Raw genomic sequence first — 20507 nt, 5'->3', positions numbered from 1 at the left:
GCCATGTGGTGGTGGGGTCGGTTTGGCAACGGCACGACGCGGTGGAATTTTAATTGTCACCATCCAAATGCAGGGAGCACTTTTCTTTCTTTTTCTAATTCGCTGCAGTCGGCGTCGGTGTGACAATGATTCAACTATGTTGGAATTCGAACACGGATCGTTGACTTAGTTGAGTGCTGTAGATTGCATATTTGAACATTGATTGCTACAGCTGGTATATTGTAAAGACAGTAATGTTATAAACCTCATTCTATTTAGGCAACAAACTGTGTGACGAAGCGTAATGTGCTACCTGTTCTAGTTTCCGACAGGTGTAGGAACAGTTAGAAGAAGAGAAAGAAGCCGGTACGTGTAATATTGCAGTCTATAATATTGGAATTGTTCTCATAGTTATGCTCATTAAATATTAGGCTAAAGAGCCTATTTCCATTGCATTCCTCTCATCACTCTACGAATTGAAGCCGTTTGTTGGAGCAGCGTTTGCTATTTTTTCTACGTGTTGCCTGAAATGACTAACTGAAAATTCAACAAGCGATTCCAATTTTCGTTGTGCTCAAAAACAAGTATTTCGCACCACGTTCAAGTATTTTTATTTTTTTACACTGGTTCTTAGAAACGAAACAGAGACAGTGTTGCCAATTTATAGGCATTCCATCGATTGAACGTCTAGTATTAGACGAAATAGTGCGGTACTCTTTCTATTTTTTAGCGTTGTTTTACTGGAGTTCGCTGAAGGGCTCCTTCTGATGATTTCAAAAGCGTTGTAGATACATTCCAGCGTTAGGGGACAACGTTTGCACTTATCATGCAACTGTTAACAGCTTGTCGTTTGAAAAATCCTACGATGTACGCTCAAAACACTTAATTGAATACTTTAAAAGTCCTAACGCAACGTTAATGTTATGGGTTCGATATTTTTCAGGTTGTCATTTCATCTGCGAGGTGAATATGTCGCGTTAGGGGACAACAGAGCAAAATATTGATTTTCCAGCCTACACTTGTATTTATCAAAAAACCTGCTCTATCTCAAACTTTAGAGCATCCATTTGTTCTAGGAATTTGATCATCGATAGCCACAGAACAATGCTGTATACTTAGATTTTCGTGCTTTCATGAAATTTTTTTCACGACCGTTAGGGGACAACACCAAAATGAACACAAACGGTCGCATATGAAGTGTTGTCTCCTAACGCGACCAAAGTGTTTGTTGAAACTCAAACAAAGCGAAGTATATTACCTCTATACATGTAAATAACTCAAAATAAAGATTTGAAATGCCAAACTAGATGTATTTCTAGTTTCACCTTCATGTGTATTTGACAAATGATATTTAGAAATCAAATTAACATGGATTGAGAACAGGCCACACTGCATACCACAGTGTGGCCCGGTATAGAAGAGATTGTAGACCACAATCGCCACTTTCTAATGATTCGAAAAAGGTGGTTTCAAGTAGTTTTGGTAAGTTGAATACATTATTGACATCGGAAAATATATTAAATAAAATTAACCGTTCATTAGGGTGACTCAACATTTTTTTATTTTGTAGACCACATAAGTTTTTTTAAGCAATTTTAATGCGCTGACTTTGTTTTTTGACGTTATAAAATCTTGAAAATAAAATTGACTGTTGATTAGGGCAGATCAAAAATTAGGGTGTCATTATTCAATATTTATTTTCTTGTTACGTTAAAAATAAACAAATGTGACACTGAAGCAACTCAGCAAAGGTAAGACTGTCAAACGATTATACTCAGTCCAGCAGTTATGATATTTACATATTGTATACAATGTCGCGAAAAACCAGTAATACAGTTGAAGTAAAGATTTCGAAATAGAATATCGCCCTTCCGGATCTACCTCTGGCGTTTGTTCAACCGTTTCTACTCATAGCTCTGCAAGAAGACACCTAATAGTTATGAAAGCGGAAATTAATCAAAATGCACCCATTTTACGCGATTTTTGGAAAATTTAGATATATTTCAGTATAAAAAAATTGCTAAAAATCTGCACTCAATTGCGGTCTTATGGGTCAGCTGGCCGGCTTGTCACTGAATTATCTAAATGATAGAAAACTGGAGAATTTCGTGAAATTGTATCTTTTGTTTGCGAATTCTGAGAAATGCGCATCCTCGATAAAATTTTGACTTTAACGTGCTATAAAAACATATAAAAGCTGTGTTAAACTACGATGTTAGGTTCATGTAGAAGAAAATCAATTCCGAAAAGACAAACCGTGGTTTGTTCCAAATGGTCAATAATTATAAACTGTGAAGTCCCGTTCCAATTTTTTTCAAAAATTTCTCCACAACAAGTGAGTGTTATTCCCTATAACCAAATTCTTCCGTGCGCTCTCATACTTGTTTGGCATATTGCGTTCCATTCCATATCTTTGAAACCTGTTCTGAAATTGTTGATTTATCCTTAGATAGTTTATCCATTGATAGATGTAATAAAAACTCGATTATTTTGCGATATTATAAGGTAGACCTGCCCCTTAATAGCATAACCCCCCCCCCCCTCTCTTTCCACCTCTTAGGCCACTCATATCACTGCATGGCTGCGCTATTTCTGAAATAGGTTGCTTATATCTTTTATGTCTGTATCCTGTTCTGCAGGCTCCCAAAGTATCTCTGCAAAAGGATTTACCGTACTATAACGGAAAGCGTTGGGGGACAACACATCAGTGCACCCCTATGAAAGAACGATTTCAAAGTTTGTTATATACAAAAAGCACATTTTTAGAAAGGTATTGATGAGTGCTAATAGCTTCTGAAAATATTTCATAGATATCGTGCATTGTTTTCGTGAAAAATTGAAAAAAACATGATTTTTGCGTTAGGGGACAACGCACAAATGGTCAATTTTTGCCCCCCTTTTATCCGGCAGTCCATTCACTCAAAAAATCTGCGTCTAAAGATGAAATCTTTGAACAATATGTGTATAAATAAATGGCAATTTAAGATTACTCCAAATTAATATTATTACGAACATACCGGTGTGGTAGGGGAAAATCTATTCAATTATTAAAAACGAGTCTTAAATGTATTACTGGTTTTTATTGACGAGCCTCATAAAATTCTTTTAAAAAATTTCTATATATCTATGATTTGGGAGCCTTAAACCTATACCAACATATTTCAGAACAACTTTTACTTATATCGTCGCTGTTGTGCTATCTTATGACAAACGCCGTTTTGGGGTGAACTGAGTTAGATATGCCACATTACTCGTCTAACGAATCTCTACAAGATGGCGTTTCCAGAATTTTGAAATTTTACTTGGTTACTGAAATATAGCGAGAAAAGTGATTAAAAATTGTGAGTTTTTTGCTTCAAATCATTATATCTTGGGATTGCCTCAAGTTATAATAAAATTTTAGTTGCTTTTATGTGTAAAAATGTCGTAGGAACACAATGGCATAATAATTTTCAAAAGAAAAATACATGTATTGGGAGAAAAACGCAGTTTTAGCTTTAAACTGGAAATATTGCCTATTGGGCAACACTGTAACTAAAAATAACTATTTTTTCTAAATTTCCTGACTCATTTCCTTCAAAATGCATCTAACCGATTGTTTATAGACCAAATGAAGCCAAAGATATGAATAAAAGTTAATAATTGATGGTTTTTTTCTATGGATAATTTTCCATGCACCGTTATGACACACCATAGAAATTTTGTCATAAATACACACCTATGACACGTGTGAGTGCGACTTTTGTTTATATTTTTAGTGAAAACTCGCAACATAGTCAACCGATCTTCGTAATATTTGAGAGATTAGTACAGAATAGGTAGAAGCATCAATTTTCTTCTCTGAATTGTTTCTACCATTTATAAGTTTCATGATATTCAATCTCAAACTTTAAAAATCGTTTTTTCTCGAAATGTCAAATGCAAAATGGCGCTTGTCATAAGATAGCACAACAGCGACGATATTATCAAATTTATTTTCATGAGGTAAGCGATACAAGTGCGTGGAATATGTCTGTATCATATTGTAGCATAAATGGGCTTCAGCTCATTATCGGCAGTGATGCAAATGCTCAACACATCAGGAGGCAGCTCAGACATCAATCTGAGAGGCTCTAAACTGATGAAGTACATAAGTAGTACAATTCTCCATATTATGAATGTGGGAAACCGACCAACTTTTGCGAGTTCTGGGAGAGAGGAGGTGTTAGACATAACGCTTTGCTCTGAAAGAATTTCGCGTGAACTGGGAAATTGACAGGTTCCAAATGAAACTGAACCGTCTCTATCGGATCATAAATATCTATTTTTCAATCATTTTGGGGCCCTATTCTCACAGTCACGTCACTAGGTGACTAGAAGGAAATTTTCTTCTAGTCACTGGGTGACGTGACTGTGAGAATAGGGCCCTTGATGTCACCTTCAATGTAATAACATATCGTAATCCTAAATCTACAAACTGGGACCTCTTTTTGGAAAATTTGACGACTAGTTTTCATGGATATTTTCCAACAATTAGTCAATTAAACGACTTAGATGACGTCGTGGATACGACAAACTCATTCATACTAGCACCCTATAAAGAAACTTGTCCACTTCACTACTGTTAAATCGACTAGGAGAACCCCTTGGCTGAACTTGTTGCTGAATGAAGAAGGATATGAAAAGAGCTCGGGATCGGCGTCAGCGTGATGACTCCAGGGCTTTCAGGTCAGCTTGTAGTGCAAATAAGAAATGTCTTAGATCTTCAGAGCGGGCTGGCTGACAAAACCTACGCACTAATGTATCTAGTCTGAGCAAAGCGAGCAGATTAAATAAAATCCTCTCGAAATCGAAAGATTTTCAGATGAACTCCTTAAAAACCAGAGATGGTGTTTATGTTACGGACGAAAGAGATGTTCTTAATTGTCTCTTCGACGCACACTTTCCTGGTTGTATCGATCCGGAGCTGAACAATGTTCACAGATCTCATTCTGGTGATTCGGATTCGTGGGTGTTAGCACGCACATTGATTACCACTGAATCGGTCAAGTGAACAGTTGATAGCTTTGCCCTATACTAATCAACCGGAAAAGATGGAATACTTCCGGTGCTACTGCAAAAGGAATTTGATATTCTCAAACATGTCTTGAAAAAGATTTTGCTTTCCAGTCTTGCTACCGGGTATATCCCGAAAGCATGACGAGAAATTACTGGTAAATTTATTCCCAAAGGGGGGCGCTCAAGCTATGAAGAAGCCAAAAGTTTTAGGCCTCTCAGCTTAAGTTATTTTCTACTGAAAGCTTTTGAACGGATAATCGATCATCACATCAGGAACGTTAGTTTAGTTGAATATCAACTGCACAAAATGCAACATGCATATCAGTGTGGGAAATCCACGATCACTCTGCTTCACGATGTTGTTTACAACATTTACAAGGCCCTCCCGCTCAAGAAATCTAGCTTGGGTGTATTCCTAGATATTGAAAGTGGTTTTGGCAATGTGTCCTTCCAGTCTATTCTGGAAGCGACGCGCGGTCATGGAGTATCTGCATGTATCTCGGGTTGGATAAACGCAATGCTTAGTAACCGCATTTTTTGCTCGTCACTGTGCCATGCTGAGATACGGAAGTTGAGCATTTGCGGTTGTCCTCAGCGTGGCGTTCTGTCAACTTTGTTATGGAATTTGGTAGCCGGCAGTTTGTTGAAGAAACTGATTGAACTTGGATTTCCAACCCACGGGTGTGCGGACGATTACCAAATACAAATTACTGGACTTTGCATCGGAACAATCTGTGACTTAATGCAACAAGCACTCAGAGCGAATCGAATATTGGTGTCGACAAGTTAAATTATCAGTTAACCCAAACAAAATTTCAATGGTTCTTTTCACGAAGAAGCGAATAACAAACTGGGTTCGTTCCTCGCAGTTCTTTGATTCTGTGCGCAGATCAAGTCGAATACGTTGGAGTTATATTGGATTCCAAACTGAATTGGTCTGCTCACATTGAGTTCAGAGTCAAGAAAGAGTAAATAGCCTTCGGGAAGTGCAGACGAACTTTTGGAAAGACCTGGAGTCTCAAACCTAAATACATCCATTGGATCTACACGACAATTGTACGTCCAATACTGTCATACGGATGCCTTGTGTGGTGGCATAGGGGAGATGTGATGACAGTCCAGTCAAAGCTAAACCATCTGCAAAGAATGGCGCTCCTGGCGTTGACTGGTACTTTCACCACAACTCCGACTGCTGCTATTGAGACACTTCTAAATATCAAACCATTACACATACACCTCAAACAAGAAGCACTATCATGTGCATATAGACTGCAGGTTACTGGGCTTTGGAACAGTAACCATGTTGATCTTGCTACCAGTCATAAACGATTGTGTTCACAAATGGTTACATAGGGTGAAGATATTCTCGCTCCCGGCGATACTACACTCACAGTTTTCCTTACAGGACATTCCATGTGAAGATTCCCTCACGAGCGGAATGGTTGTCGAGCTATAAGGAAAGACAACAACACACGCACGGTTCTCTGATGGAGGGACGTGCTGCTGCTGGTATCTAATGTCGTGAAGTGAGATTGGAACAATCTCACTCACTAGGTAGATACTGTACTGTATTCCAAGCAGAAATCTTTGCGATTATGTGCGGGGTGCAATCGGCCCTTCAGCAGAGCTTGTCCGGAAAAGTTATAAACTTCTGCTCTGAAAGTCAGACTACAATCAAGCCCTTAGCTCAGACAAATCACGATCCAAGCTTGCGATCCCGTGTCGTACGTAAATCGAAGAACTAAGCATTGTCAGCACTATCTACCTTGTCTGGGTGCCCGGACTTTCCGGTATTACTGGAAATGAATGGGCTGACGAATTGGCCAGGGCAGATTCAGCGATTGACTTCGTAGATCCTGAGCCCGCCCTGCCAATTTCGACAAGTTGGAAAAGAGAAAAAAATATGGGCCTGGGTTTCGTCCGAGCACCACAATTATTGGAGAAATCTACAAACGTGTCGCCAAACAAAGGCGTTTCTAGAACAACTACACCCAGTCATTTCGAAAAAGCACCACTGCAGCATGCTGACCAGGGTTTTAATGGGGCACTGCAAACTCAATTATCACATGGCAACTATCCAGTGCGCTGAGTCTTTTTCATGTGATCTTTGTGAATTCGACTACGGAACCTCATATCATCTGATATGCAACTGCCCATCAGTAGCGCAATTGCGATTTCGAGTTTTCGGCTGTCCTTACATAGACGACACCATGTTTGGATGACTGAAACTCAGAGACGTACTAAAGTTTCTTATCCAATGTGGTAAAGAGCATTAGGCTTACTCGCAAGCGAGTTGAACTACTTGTGAGTTTAACTTACCTGCTGTTTGTTTTTAAGCTGTTACTTGTTCTACTCCCTCCTTCTTCTTTCCTTCCGCTCAGGAAATGATAAAAAACACGGCAAGGCAAAAATCCCCGACTACATACGGGCAACGTGCCATTTGAGCCAATATATTCTGATTTCTGGGTTCGCGGAAGGGCTCTCCATCAGAATACCTCACTACAATTGCAAACGAGACGGGAAATGTCACCCATTAAAACACTGCTTAAGGTAAATTGGAGCGGGCCGTAGTTCTGATTGCGATTTTGAGTGTACGGTTCAGATGTGCGGTGTAGGAGCTTCAAGATCGCGTAAGAATAGGCCTATGTTTGTATGCGCTTGAGACCGCACTGATCAATTTATAGGTGAGGTGGCGTTCACTAAATCATCGGGGCATTTTTTGGTTCTTGAGGCATAGTTGTGCGTGGATGATCGCGAAAGACTTAAGCGTTTGTATGCCAACGTGTTTGTCGCGTGTGCTAGCGCGTACGTGACTTCGCGTGTTGAAGTTCGATAATAATCATTGTGCTTGCGAAGAGGGAGCCAAGTTCCATCGTGAAGCCAGCGCTGATTTCCGATAACAAAAGCTTCCTTATAACTGAAGATTTTTTCGGGGTTCGTAGAAAATTACATTCTAAGAATAACCTAAAGCTTTATTTCATGAAGGGGTTATACCACCGCAGAATACGAAAAATTAGGAGACATATATCGGATTTTTTTCTTGACGCAATAAAGAGGTGAATCGAGATCTTGTAATATTGGAAGAAACTTAAAATTAAAGTTTTTTTGATTTCTTACAACAAGCAAGCGACATACGTAGGAATTTTTGATATTTTGTTTGACGCGAAAATTCACTGCCTAGTAAATAAAACATCGCTAGAGAATTCAATTTTTAATGTAGTGTAGAAATTTCACAACAATCAAGAATGATTTGTCCGAGCGACGTTTCCGGCCAGCTCATAATGTGTGATTTCGAGAAAAAAGCGGTTAAAGTTTTCAGTAAGCTGACGATGTTCATAAGAGACGATTCGGCAAAATTGAAAATTTGTGCATTTTACTATTATTTTTGGCAAATCACTTTCAAGATTTCAAAGCACATTTTAGACCAATAAATCAAATTCGATTTATCAAAAATTCTACGGGGGTTATTGCATATTGTAGTATCCTGAGTTTCGGATATATTCTCTGAATTTAGTACACCCAAAATCCGACGGGTATGTTTCTATTACTTTTGGGTAAGATTCTATTGTCTTTTCGGTAACAGACCATGCAATTGCACATTGTGGTATTAAACTCATATTCCCGCAAAGGTAGTAAACGGTGGAATGACGAATTTCTGTTCTGGACCAGTAACCGGATCTGAACCAGTTACCGGATCCGGACCAGTACCCGGATCTAGCCCATCCCCTTTTTCCCTTTCCAAGTCCGGACCTAAACCAGGCCCAGACTTGGTGCTTAGATCCAGACAAGTGTCTGGATTCGGACCCTCGGTTCGGATACGTGGATCCAAACCATAGGTTTTGCTTCCCGTACATGACGGGAAGGACTGTTCATGTTTTGTGTAGCCGATACCTTGCTGTTAACGTCCGTGATAGAAAAGAAATTTCAATTTAACACCGGCCGAAGTACCCCACCACTATTCCGAGTCGTTTTTTTTTCTGACTGTGCTTTGAAGCTAGCCGAGTGTGAGCCGATCTTCCAATACGAATGCGTCGTGTAGTAAAAATCGTACCTCGTCTTTATCCCTACTATGTTCCCTTCGCTTGATGCACAATACAATGACAAGCGAAGTGCTACACACTTCCAGACAATCCGACGCGTTAATATTTATTGTATAAGAATTGATGAAACATGAGTGCGACGCAGAGAAGATTTGAATGGTATTGCCGTTTGGGGCATTTCTTATTGGGACCGTTTTAGCATGAAACGTCTTGCTATTAGAGCAATTTTTTCTTATTACTGTAAAGGTATTACGGCTGAGTTTTGGGTGTAGAATTTCCTTCAGCATTTCCCAAAATTAATAAGCCTTTTGCTGGACCTTCTTAAACTTCGTGAAATCTCTTTGAAGTTCCACAACTATCCTGAATTTCTGAAATTATCGAGGATTGCTTGAAATTCATGGAAATTCTCCGTAAACATCCTTCAATTTTAGATATTCATTAACTTCATATGAAAGCGGTCGTCTAGAAAGCAGAAAAAGTTGTATTTTGATTTGTTTTTCTAATTTTTTCGAGTGTTGTCGTACTATAGCTATAGAGCTGGGTTCTCGGAAGTACTCCCCATCAGAATCACTCATTACAATCGCAGACGAGACGTGAAATGGGAACCCACTAAAATATTGCTTAAAACCAATTGTAGCGAGCCGTGATTCTGCTTGTATTATTGAGTGTGCAGTTCAGATGTAGGGCGTAGGGACTTTACGACCACGTGGGCGTTTATTTGTGCTCGTTTGAGACCGTGGTAATTTGATTATAAGTGCTATACCGCTCACTAAATCTACCGGGTGTTTTGCTGTGCGAAATCATGGGCGTAGTTGTGCGTGAATGATCGCGATTGCATGTTCGTCTTTGTATATCATCGCGAAGGGCTCGAGCGGTTGTAAGTTAACATGCTCGATCACGTGGGCATTTCTATGTCGCATGGACGTTTGTATGTCGCGTGTGCTAGCATGTATGCGACTTTGTATGTATGAATTCCATTTTAGGACTAGTCTATTGGCGTGTGTTCTTGGTTCTTGGATGATCGCGCAGACCATGAATCTGATACTTAACCTTCGATGTGTACTGATGCTAGAAGAGAGTAGGTTCTGCCATATCACTAGAGTTCCCGGTCAAGTCGCCATGGAACGAACATGTTGTCTAATAGATATGACCGTCATTTTCTCTGATTGGTTCAACAGAAGACATGGAACTAAGCTACTAGGACCGAGTAGGGACTTCCGGATGTAACGGATTCATGATCGCGCGAACACGGGCGTTGTAGGTTCATTCTTGAGACAGGGTTCGTAAATTTATAAGTGCAAAAACTTTCACTTATAGTCAGCGGGGTGTTATCCTTTTTGCAAGATCACAGGCGTATGTGTGCGTGGATGATTGCGAAGGGCTCGAGCGTTTGTATATTTACATGTTTGTCGCACCTGCTAGCGTGTATATAACTTCGCGTGTATGGATTCGATTTTACAATTGCGTGATCATTTGCACATTCACGTGTATTCTTGAATGATCACGCGCGGACCGTGAATCTGATACTTAATTTTTAGTGTATGGTTTAGATAATAGAAAAGAGTAAGTTTACACACCAAAGTTTTCGGCCATGACGCTATAGAACGTGTTTTCTAGTGGAAATGAGCGTCATTTTTTATTGGTCCAACTGTGTGATAAAACATTCACTTACTCATCGGGGTGTTTCATGTTTGCGGGACCGCCGGCTTTGGTCGACATGTGTGATCGCGAAGGTCTTAAGCGTTTGTATGTTGACGTATTTGTCGCATCTGCTAGCGTGTATGCAATTTCGCGTGGATGAATTTCATTTTATGGATATTTGCATATTCGCATGTGTTCTTGAATGAGAGCACGAACCGTGAATCTGATTCTAAATTTTCAGTGTACGGTTCAGATACTAGCAGAGAGTTTCCCGATAGCACTGGGGGTGCCGGTCGGTCATGGTCATGGAACGTATAGTCTAGTGGATATATGGGACAGTTTTTGATTGGTCCAACTGAAGGCGTGAGTCTAGGTTGCTAGAAACGTACGGACTTCCGGACGTAACAAATTCATGATCACGCGAACTGTGGGTTAATGCTGATTACGTTTGTAAATTTATAAGTGTTAAAACGATCACTTAATTGCCGGTGTTTTAATGATGGCGAGATAGCTGTAGTATGATGATTGCAATTTCGCCTTCGTAACCAGGTTTGTGTTATCGCGAAGGTCACGAGCGCTAGTACGTTTGGAATAAGATAAATTGTGGGTGTATATGCGCGAATATGCAATTGATTGCGTTAGTTATTGTTAGTAGATGATCTAGATTTTGTAGAGTAATACTGCCTAGTGTATCGCCAACAATCGAATACTAATTAATACCTAATTGCAGCTTCGTGAATTGTGTTAGCGGCACTGATCGATAATTACACACTACGCGCGAAGGCTCTAGTGCAGGCTTGTAGAACACAAAATTCCAACGCAAAAGGACGTCAACGTTGTTCTTATAAATCTGCTTATACTTCACTTCGTATCTAGTACTGTTTCGCTCTAGAATATCAATCTATAATATTCATATCTACTCCTATTATAAGCAGTAGAACTTTTTAAAAACCGTTTTTTTTTATTTTCCTAAAACATACTTTAGGGTCTTAAAAGTTATTACTTAAAAGTTAAAATATGGATGGCGACAATAATATACAGCGAAGACCCGTTTACATTAGCCATATTAGCTTATATTTAATTCTGTTTTCTCCATCGACGTACGTAGGATTTTATTTTTTCATTGGGAATTTAATAAGCAAATTCATGTCCATTTTTTAAAACATTTTCAGATTTTTTCTATTAAAAAGGTACCATTTTGCAAAAAAATCAAAATATCGAAAACGTATCGTACGTCGCTTGCTATCGTTCTAAGAAATCGGAAAAACTTCTGTTTTTGGTTCTGAAATTGCGGAAGATAGATGTCCGACTGTGGACCATTTCAAAAAAAATCGCGGCGTGAGAATTCAGCACTACCACTATCTTGTGATTGAATTACTTGCAAACATTACTTTTTGTTAATCACAACTATTATTATAAATCCCAATTTAAAGGGTCTCAAATCATCTCTTAAGGACCATCCATAAATGACGTAGCATTTTTGAGTAATTTTAACACCCCCTCCTCCATCACAGCATTTCGTCACAAACCTCTAAATATCCCTCTGGTAATTACGTAGCTTGGCGGTGAAACTCCCCCCTTCCCCTTGTCAACGTAAAAAATTAAAAAAAAATAAAAACGATGTTAATTAGATGAAACGGGTAAGATTGTCGTGACATCCGGTCAACCCCTATTCCCCTTAAAAAAGATACGTTGCATGACATGACCCCCTACTCCCCTGTCGTGACATCATCACAAAATACAAAACTCCCCCTCCCCCATATAATGCTACGTCATTTATGGAAGGATCTTATTTGGACCAAGAAAATTTTCCGACGTATGCCAATTTTTTCGTGCTCTACAGTGGTACCTTCGCACTTACACGTCAAGCTGCTTCACTTAATTGGGTATTTTTGTCGATTCAGACCAGTTGAAATTTTACCAAAGTGAGATGTTGCAGAACATTATGTTGATCACGTTTCAGTTTCCCAGCTCATTTTGAACGCACATTGAATCTACTCTTTTGGTGCCTACTGTTAAGCCAGTTTGCGAAGTAGTGCTCGCCTTGCACTCTCCACTACTATTCAAAACTGAAATAATTTTTCATCGATGAGACCACAATTGATATGCTAGAAATTGATGAAGAAAGATTTATCTCTAACATTAATCCCACCCATCACGCTGATTTCAAATGCCCAGCATGAACTTAACAAACTCGAGATGAACTAGCCAAACGCGGTCAACACCGGCTGGTTTATTGCGTGATATCGAATGTCCCTCCAAAACCAGCGAACCTGTGCCGAATTTGAAACATAAAAAATAGCCATTTCGTTGCACAAAGTTCCAAAACGAGGTCGCACATATGTCACCGTTAGAGTGGAATTAATTTAAGTCGAGAAAACGAAACGAGTTGGATGCCACCTTGAACAGCAAGCCCATGAAACGGTTGCATCAACGCAACCGCGTTTTCGGTTTTCGGATGATGGAATAATTGACCGATTGTCGTTGGAAATGATTTGCCATAAATCTAAGCTAAAGCAAGACCTACCTTTCGCCCATCCGGTTAGCACGTTCCCCAGGTAGGACACCTTGAACTCAGGGTCCGGCCGGCTAATGTCGATGCTGTGCGAGTTCCTCCTCAGCAGCCGCCCCAAGCCTCGGGTGATCGATCGGATAGCCTTGGGCCCACTCTCACTATCGTTCACATAACAACCGTCGCCGATTTTCGGCTGCAGATCGTTCGAATCACTTTCCGCTGCCGTGACCATCGAATCCTTTTTCTGGTGGAATCGTTCACTGCTGAGGAAACTCCGCTTGAACTGCTGCAGTTTCAGCAAAGCGCCACTGTCCTGTTCGCCCTTTTTGGTATTGTAGTTATTTCCGAAGATCCGTGCGATCGATGCACTCTTCACGAAACTGTGTCTTCGCTTTTTGGTGCAGTCAGCGGCAGCTGCAGCCGCGACGGCGACCGCATGCTGTTGGGCATGTTTAGCAATGGTTCCCGTTCCGGGATCACTTTTCGGTCGCCTTCTGAGGTGGAAAATGTTAAACTTATCCAGTGTTTTCCCATGTGAGCAATTGTTATTCATCAATGCGCCACTTGTTTTTTGGTTCTTGCTACAGGCCACACATGCTGCTGCCGTGTCCACCGGTGAAACTGCGACTTTGAGGGCAAAATCAACCTCATCCTTGCCACCTTCACTGACGTCCGGTTGTTCCCGGTTTGTTGTTCCATTCGACGTTACTTCGTCACTGGAAGCCATGTTATGTTTCAACTTTTCACAAGTTTCCGATTTCGAAACGGAAATTACCTCCCGATTGGATTGCTGTGATGCTAGCTAACTGGTTATCTGCCAGCGGATTTGCATGGTTCTTGCCTACATGCACTAATAAAATTACACACACTGATTCGACACGGTGCCTCACTGGTATAAAATGTTGCAAGCAAAGGTGCAGTACGATTCGACCATGACTACAAACTCTCACATTCTGCCCAGTTTCCTCGACCACTTTTGGAACGGAAAATTATCTAACGGAAATTAGCCGCTTGCAACTTGTTTCTTCTCGCTGATTTTTACGTAACTTGAGCTATCATGCTGTTTGCTTAAGATACACAACACATGCTCACACATACGCACACTCAAATACTGCGGGGCGTTTCGCGAAAAAATAAATCAACAGATCTAGATTTAATTACGCGTAGCACTAGTAATGGCGATGCATATCAATCAACACGGGCACTTGCTTCTAGTTGTTGCTGTTTTAGTGATTCTTCAGCAGCCCTTGCACTGGCTGGCACTGCATTCACGCACCACTAACTGTTGCCTGCCTGTATGCTCGTCAGGTAGAGGTACCTCACACTGCAAAAGTGCGGCCAGGTAAGCCTTGAACTCGATTGCTGCCTCTGTTTGTCTTCGGGTGGACTTCTATATGCTGTATACACTAGCTACTATTGGGTGCTGTTAAGCGTTCGATTGGTTTTTGGTCGGTTGATTGGTGGGTCCGCCGCAGAATGCTACTCTAAGCCTGTCAGAAGGACAGACCTCGCTGTCACGGTTTCACCTCAGTTGCGGTAGCTTCTGTTGGGTCTCGGATGGTTTTCTTCAGATAGTCGGAATTGGGTGTGTTTGTGGGGTGGTAAAGCTCCAATCTGTGTGTGAAATTGCGAAAAAAAAGTTACGTATTAGTATATGCGGCACTTTCGAAATAGAAACAGATATTGCTGGTGGGTAAGAAACAATAAGGTAGCGAGGAAACAGGGGGTTTATCTCTAGATCAATAAAATGTTATGACTGCCTCGAGGGACACTTTAAATTGGAAAATTTGTTCCGCTAGAGGTCGTCGGTGAAGTCATTTCGGAAGTCGTGGTGTGTTTGATTTATTGCAATTGGAAACCAAAGATTCTTGTCAACCCTGTGTTACGGACTGAGATATCTCAGCGAACAATCAGTGAGTTCGAGGTGTTGTATATGCAGCTTGAACCCTCTGCAGCCCAACTCCGCCTTTTGACAGGTAATGAAAAATTTGATGTAAAATATGCAAAGCATGATTGCGTGTTGAGTCACTGTTGACACTACTACGAACATCTTTTCAAAAAATTTCACGTTGAATTTGAGGGAAACATAAAACAAAACTATTTTGATAATTCGAATTTGCTATATTTCGGATTCTTCTTGTCAGTAGCTAAGAGTTTACTGGGTTATTAGCTGAACATTAAATCCAAAAATTACACGCAACTAATCGGGACTGATGTCCTGGTTGCTTCTAAAGTTCTGAACGATTTTGTGCATTGCAGTGCAATGCAGTTAAATATTAAATGCACTCCTGATTTTTCTTAAAAAAATAAGATAACAGACACATTTGGGAATTGCTAAATAGTAGTACACCACTTTACTGCCGTTATAAGCATATTCGTCCCATATTCTATGAGATCACTTTCGATATACATGGAACAATTATACGAGGAAATGCTCTGTGAAATTTATTGAAAATTATAGTTATTAAATAACAACAATACAACAGCTTTTTTAGCAAAACAGAAATTTGGACAGCAGAGGGTTAAAATAAATATTTTGCCCCCCCATAGCAGTGCGGTTACCATGCATAACAATGATGGAAGGAATCTGCTTTGGTTGTACCTTCGAACCTTGTTTAACTTACAAACAGCTGATTTTTAAAGCATTTACAAAAATAAAATAAATGAATGTCGCACCTTGCCTAAATGGTTGGAAATAGGCAAATCACTGTGTCTACATGATTTTTTGTTTAGGTTGTTAATACAATATAATCATCGTCGAAAAAAATATCCATGAACTGTCATCATTATAAAGCATGTGTCGACGGGCTTATATCACGATAAAAAGTAGAAATATGTCCGTATTATTTTATTAGAAGGATTCGTTAATATTTGTTCTATATTTTCACTAAAAAACAGACCTTTTAATTTATTAATATTCTAATCATAAGGATTACTACGTGAATACCAAAGTGTTGCACATAAGATACCGCGAGATACCGCAAGCCAATATGTATTAGTTAGTTGCTAGGAAGTCCAAAGATGCTACTTCAAACAAAAATTGGGCGGGATGGAAGTGTAGAAAAACATCCATTTTTTAAAAATTATTTTAAAAAATTGTTTTTTTTTCATCTTACTTCGGGTTTAAGTGGGGTAAATGGCACAGTAAATTATTCACTAGGATATACGAAGGAAAAATGTAGAATAAAGATATAATAATGGACTGAAGCAAAGTGTGTTATGGGTAGAGATATACTAAGGAATTCCACGAAGATCCGTCCGAAAATCTCTAAAATCGTGATTCCAATGAAACTTTACACGTTTCACCGTCATGCAAGACTAAATATTTTCCACAGGTAATACGATTGTTTTAACTCAAGAGCAACTTTTCAAAAGGGCGTAAACGTTTCTACGTGTATGAATTTCAATTTTTTTTGTTCGATTACTGTACTTTATACAGCAAAACTATCTGAGAACGAGTTACAGGGAATGAATACTTCTGTCCGAAAAAAATATACATTGAAAAAAATTTGTGTCATTTTTCAAAAAAACAAAAATTTATGATAAAAATTTAAATTGCGAAAAAACCCATTTTTTTAAATTTTTTATATTTTGATACCAAAAACCTAAAGAGAAAAGAAACATTTTGAATGTGATTGCATGATGGAGAAAAAATCGGTAAAAAAGTTTTCCTAACAATAACTTCGTACATGTTTTTAAATTTCATACTAATAGACATACAAAATTGTAATTCTATTACAGAATATAATTCTAAGCACCATTTAAAATCAAAATGCATTTAACAAAATTCTTCCAAAATGCGATAGTTTTCGAGATATTTGAAATTTTGCTCCTTCAAAAACAATTAATTCGTGTAATTATGCTTTTTTTAAGTTATTTGCGTTACCCCATCAAAAAATGTCAAAAATTTAATGTTTATCGTTTTGAAGACGTAAAAGCAACTTTTTTAGTGTATTTGGATCCTGGAGAAGCTCTCAATAAAAAAGTTTTCCTAACAACAACTTTTGACATTTTTTTATAATTCTAATTATTTGCAGTCAAAAATACAATTTTCTTTTTGAATATGATTCTAAACGCCATTTTAAATCGAAATGCTCTTAACAAATTTTTTTTAATATGTAGTAGTTCTCGAGATATTTTAACTTTTGTTTTAACAACACAATTATTTTGTTTTATTACGACCTTTTCATAAGTTAGTCGCGTTTATCCATCAACAATAATAGGTTTTTCAAAAGGCCCGTAAACTTTCCTGCAACTTTTTCTTTGACATCAAGGCGATATTGTGAAACATTTTAAAGTTACATGAAAACAACCAACATATGATTCAGCTATATAGTTTAATCAACAGACCCTATGGTTGAAATATACTTTGGTTGCTTTCATGTAACTTTCAAATGGTTTACAATATCGCCTTGATGTCAAAGAGTTGCAGGAAAGTTTACGGGCCTTTTGAAAAACCTATTATTGTTGATGGAGAAACGCGATTAACTTATGAAAAGGTCGTAATAAAACAAAATAATTGTGTTGTTAAAACAAAAGTTAAAATATCTCGAGAACTACTACATTTTGGAAAAATTTTGTTAAGAGCATTTCGATTTAAAATGGCGTTTAGGATCATATTCAAAAAGAAAATTGTATTTTTGACTGCAAATAATTAGAATTATAAAAAAATGTCAAAAGTTGTTGTTAGGAAAACTTTTTTATTGAGAGCTTCTCCAGGATCCAAATACACTAAAAAAGTTGCTTTTACGTCTTCAAAACGATAAACATTAAATTTTTGACATTTTTTGATGGGGTAACGCAAATAACTTTTAAAAAGAGCATAATTACACGAATTAATTGTTTTTGAAGGAGCAAAATTTCAAATATCTCGAAAACTATCGCATTTTGGAAGAATTTTGTTAAATGCATTTTGATTTTAAATGGTGCTTAGAATTATATTCTGTAATAGAATTACAATTTTGTATGTCTATTAGTATGAAATTTAAAAACATGTACGAAGTTATTGTTAGGAAAACTTTTTTACCGATTTTTTCTCCATCATGCAATCACATTCAAAATGTTTCTTTTCTCTTTAGGTTTTTGGTATCAAAATATAAAAAATTTAAAAAAATGGGTTTTTTCGCAATTTAAATTTTTATCATAAATTTTTGTTTTTTTGAAAAATGACACAAATTTTTTTCAATGTATATTTTTTTCGGACAGAAGTATTCATTCCCTGTAACTCGTTCTCAGATAGTTTTGCTGTATAAAATACAGTAATCGAACAAAAAAAATTGAAATTCATACACGTAGAAACGTTTACGCCCTTTTGAAAAGTTGCTCTTGTATCAAAATATTCCAATTGCCAGAGAATATCATGGAGATTCATGCAGCGAACACACCTGCAAAGTTTCGTTCGAATCGACGATGGTCATATTTTGCGGTCGGCCGGTTTCTCATGGAATCCCTCTTGCATTGTTAGTACCTTTGTTAGAGTTGCTCAGAATTGCATTGCCCAAAATTTCTTCAAAAGCATTAAAATTAGGCGAAGCGCTATCCGAGCTTCGAACTACTTTGCTGCAACTACATGATATGGCCTAGATACTATGCATCGACTGTGCCGAAGACATTTTTTTCCCGAGAGTTGTCCTACTGGAGCTGTATAGCTAGGTTCTCGGAAAGCCTCCCCGTCAGAAGAACATACTACAATTTGCAGACGAGACAGGCAATGGCGCCTAGTGGCTTTAGACCAATTGTAGCGGGCCGTGATTTTGAAGGTGATATTCATTGTACAGTTCAGGTATGTGCGGGCGTGGGGACTCGCGATAGCGTGTATCATCGCGAAGGCCTCGTGCATTTGTACGTTAACGTGTTCGATCGCGTGTGCGTTTGTATGTCGCGTGTGCTAACATGTATGTAACTTCGCATGTATAAATTCTATTTTGTAACCGTGTACCTTTCGCATATTCGCGTGTGTTCTAAAATGATCGCGCGCGGACCGTGAATCTGATACTTAATTTTTCGTTTATGGTTCAGATTCTAGAAGAAAGTGGGTTCTTCCATATCACTAGAGTTCCCAGTCATGTCGCCGTAGAACTCGTTGTCTAGGCGATATGAGCTTTATTTTTTGATTGGTCCAACTGAATGTATGGACCTAAGTTGCTAGAATGAAGGCTAAAGATTTCCGGACGTGACCGATTCATGTTCGCGCGCGTTTGCGGGTTCACATTTGAGACCGCTTTTTTAACTTCGTAAGTACTGAAACGTTCACATAATCACCGAAGTGTTATCAAGTTTGCGCGATCGCGGGCATAGGTGTGCGTGGATGATCGCGAGGGGCTTAAGCGTTCGTATGTTGACGTGTTTGTAGCGTGTATGTGACTTCGCGTGTATAAATTCGATTTTGAAACCCTGCGGCCATTCATATATTCGCGGACCGTCATTCTGATATTTAGTTTTCGGTGTATCACTAGAATTCCCGGTCATGTCGCTATGGAACGTTTTGTCTAGTGGATATGGGAGTTATCTTTTTTCTTAATTCTTCATTTTTTTTATTAATTAACATGAACCTAGACTGTTGGTACCGAGGATAGAGACTTCCGGATGATCCCGATTCATGATGGTGCGAGCGCGGGTGTTTGTAGGTTGACGCTTGAGATCGCGTTGGTAAGTTTATGAGTGCTGAGACGTTCACCTTATCACCGGGGTGTCATCATGTTTGCGAGTTCGTGGGCGTAGGTTGCTTGGAAAATCGCGAGGGGCTCTACCCGCGATGCATAAAGTTGTGGAGCAAATCGATAGCATTATCGAGTTCGCAAATGCGAAACAAAACATCAGCAAGGATCTGAAACAAAGCCTGCTGGTGCTCCGCAAAGCAGTTCGAGTCGCAAAACAGGAACAGGAGGCATACGTCAAGGGTAAAAGGAAGAGAGAAGGCCGACAGAGGAACCCAGACAGGGGCCTCCAAGAGGGTGGAGCGAAGAGAGAATGCCGACAGAGGAACCCAGACAGGGGCCTTCCCCTTCTATGGAGCAGCCAAGTCTCTCCAAGCGGCTGCTGAGTTCCCCTCGAAGGTCAGGGGCAAGCGCAAGACGGCGCCGAACTTGAAGCGACCTAGGAAGTAACCAGGCGAGGGTGCAAAAAGCAACGCCAAACAGCGTGTAACCGTGACGGCCAAACACCGTTTGGGCGATGTAAACCGGGGTGCAATTGACCCCACCGGGCAAAAAAAAAGGAACCAGCAACCCGGCACAACCGGGACAGGGGGGCGAAAACCCCTGCAAGTTGGTCAGTAGAAGGCAGCCGACGCCGAA

The 20507-nt window shown here is 39.3% G+C and overlaps 1 protein-coding gene across 1 annotated transcript in view; it reads right to left on the bottom strand.

Annotated features, from left to right (window-relative positions):
* The window catches only part of LOC131684390 (uncharacterized), a 150843-nt gene extending 136017 nt beyond the window's left edge, over nt 1–14826 (bottom strand). Inside the window, exon 1 of the mRNA XM_058967236.1 lies at nt 13225–14826. Coding sequence (XP_058823219.1) covers nt 13225–13939 — 715 coding nt within the window. The 5' untranslated portion in view covers nt 13940–14826. The remainder of the gene's footprint in view (nt 1–13224) is intronic.
* Between the last annotated feature and the right edge of the window lie 5681 nt (nt 14827–20507).

This window comes from Topomyia yanbarensis, chromosome 2, assembly GCF_030247195.1.
Source record: "Topomyia yanbarensis strain Yona2022 chromosome 2, ASM3024719v1, whole genome shotgun sequence".
Classification (NCBI taxonomy): Eukaryota; Metazoa; Arthropoda; class Insecta; order Diptera; family Culicidae; genus Topomyia; species Topomyia yanbarensis.
This window is presented reverse-complemented; position numbering and strand designations above follow the sequence as displayed.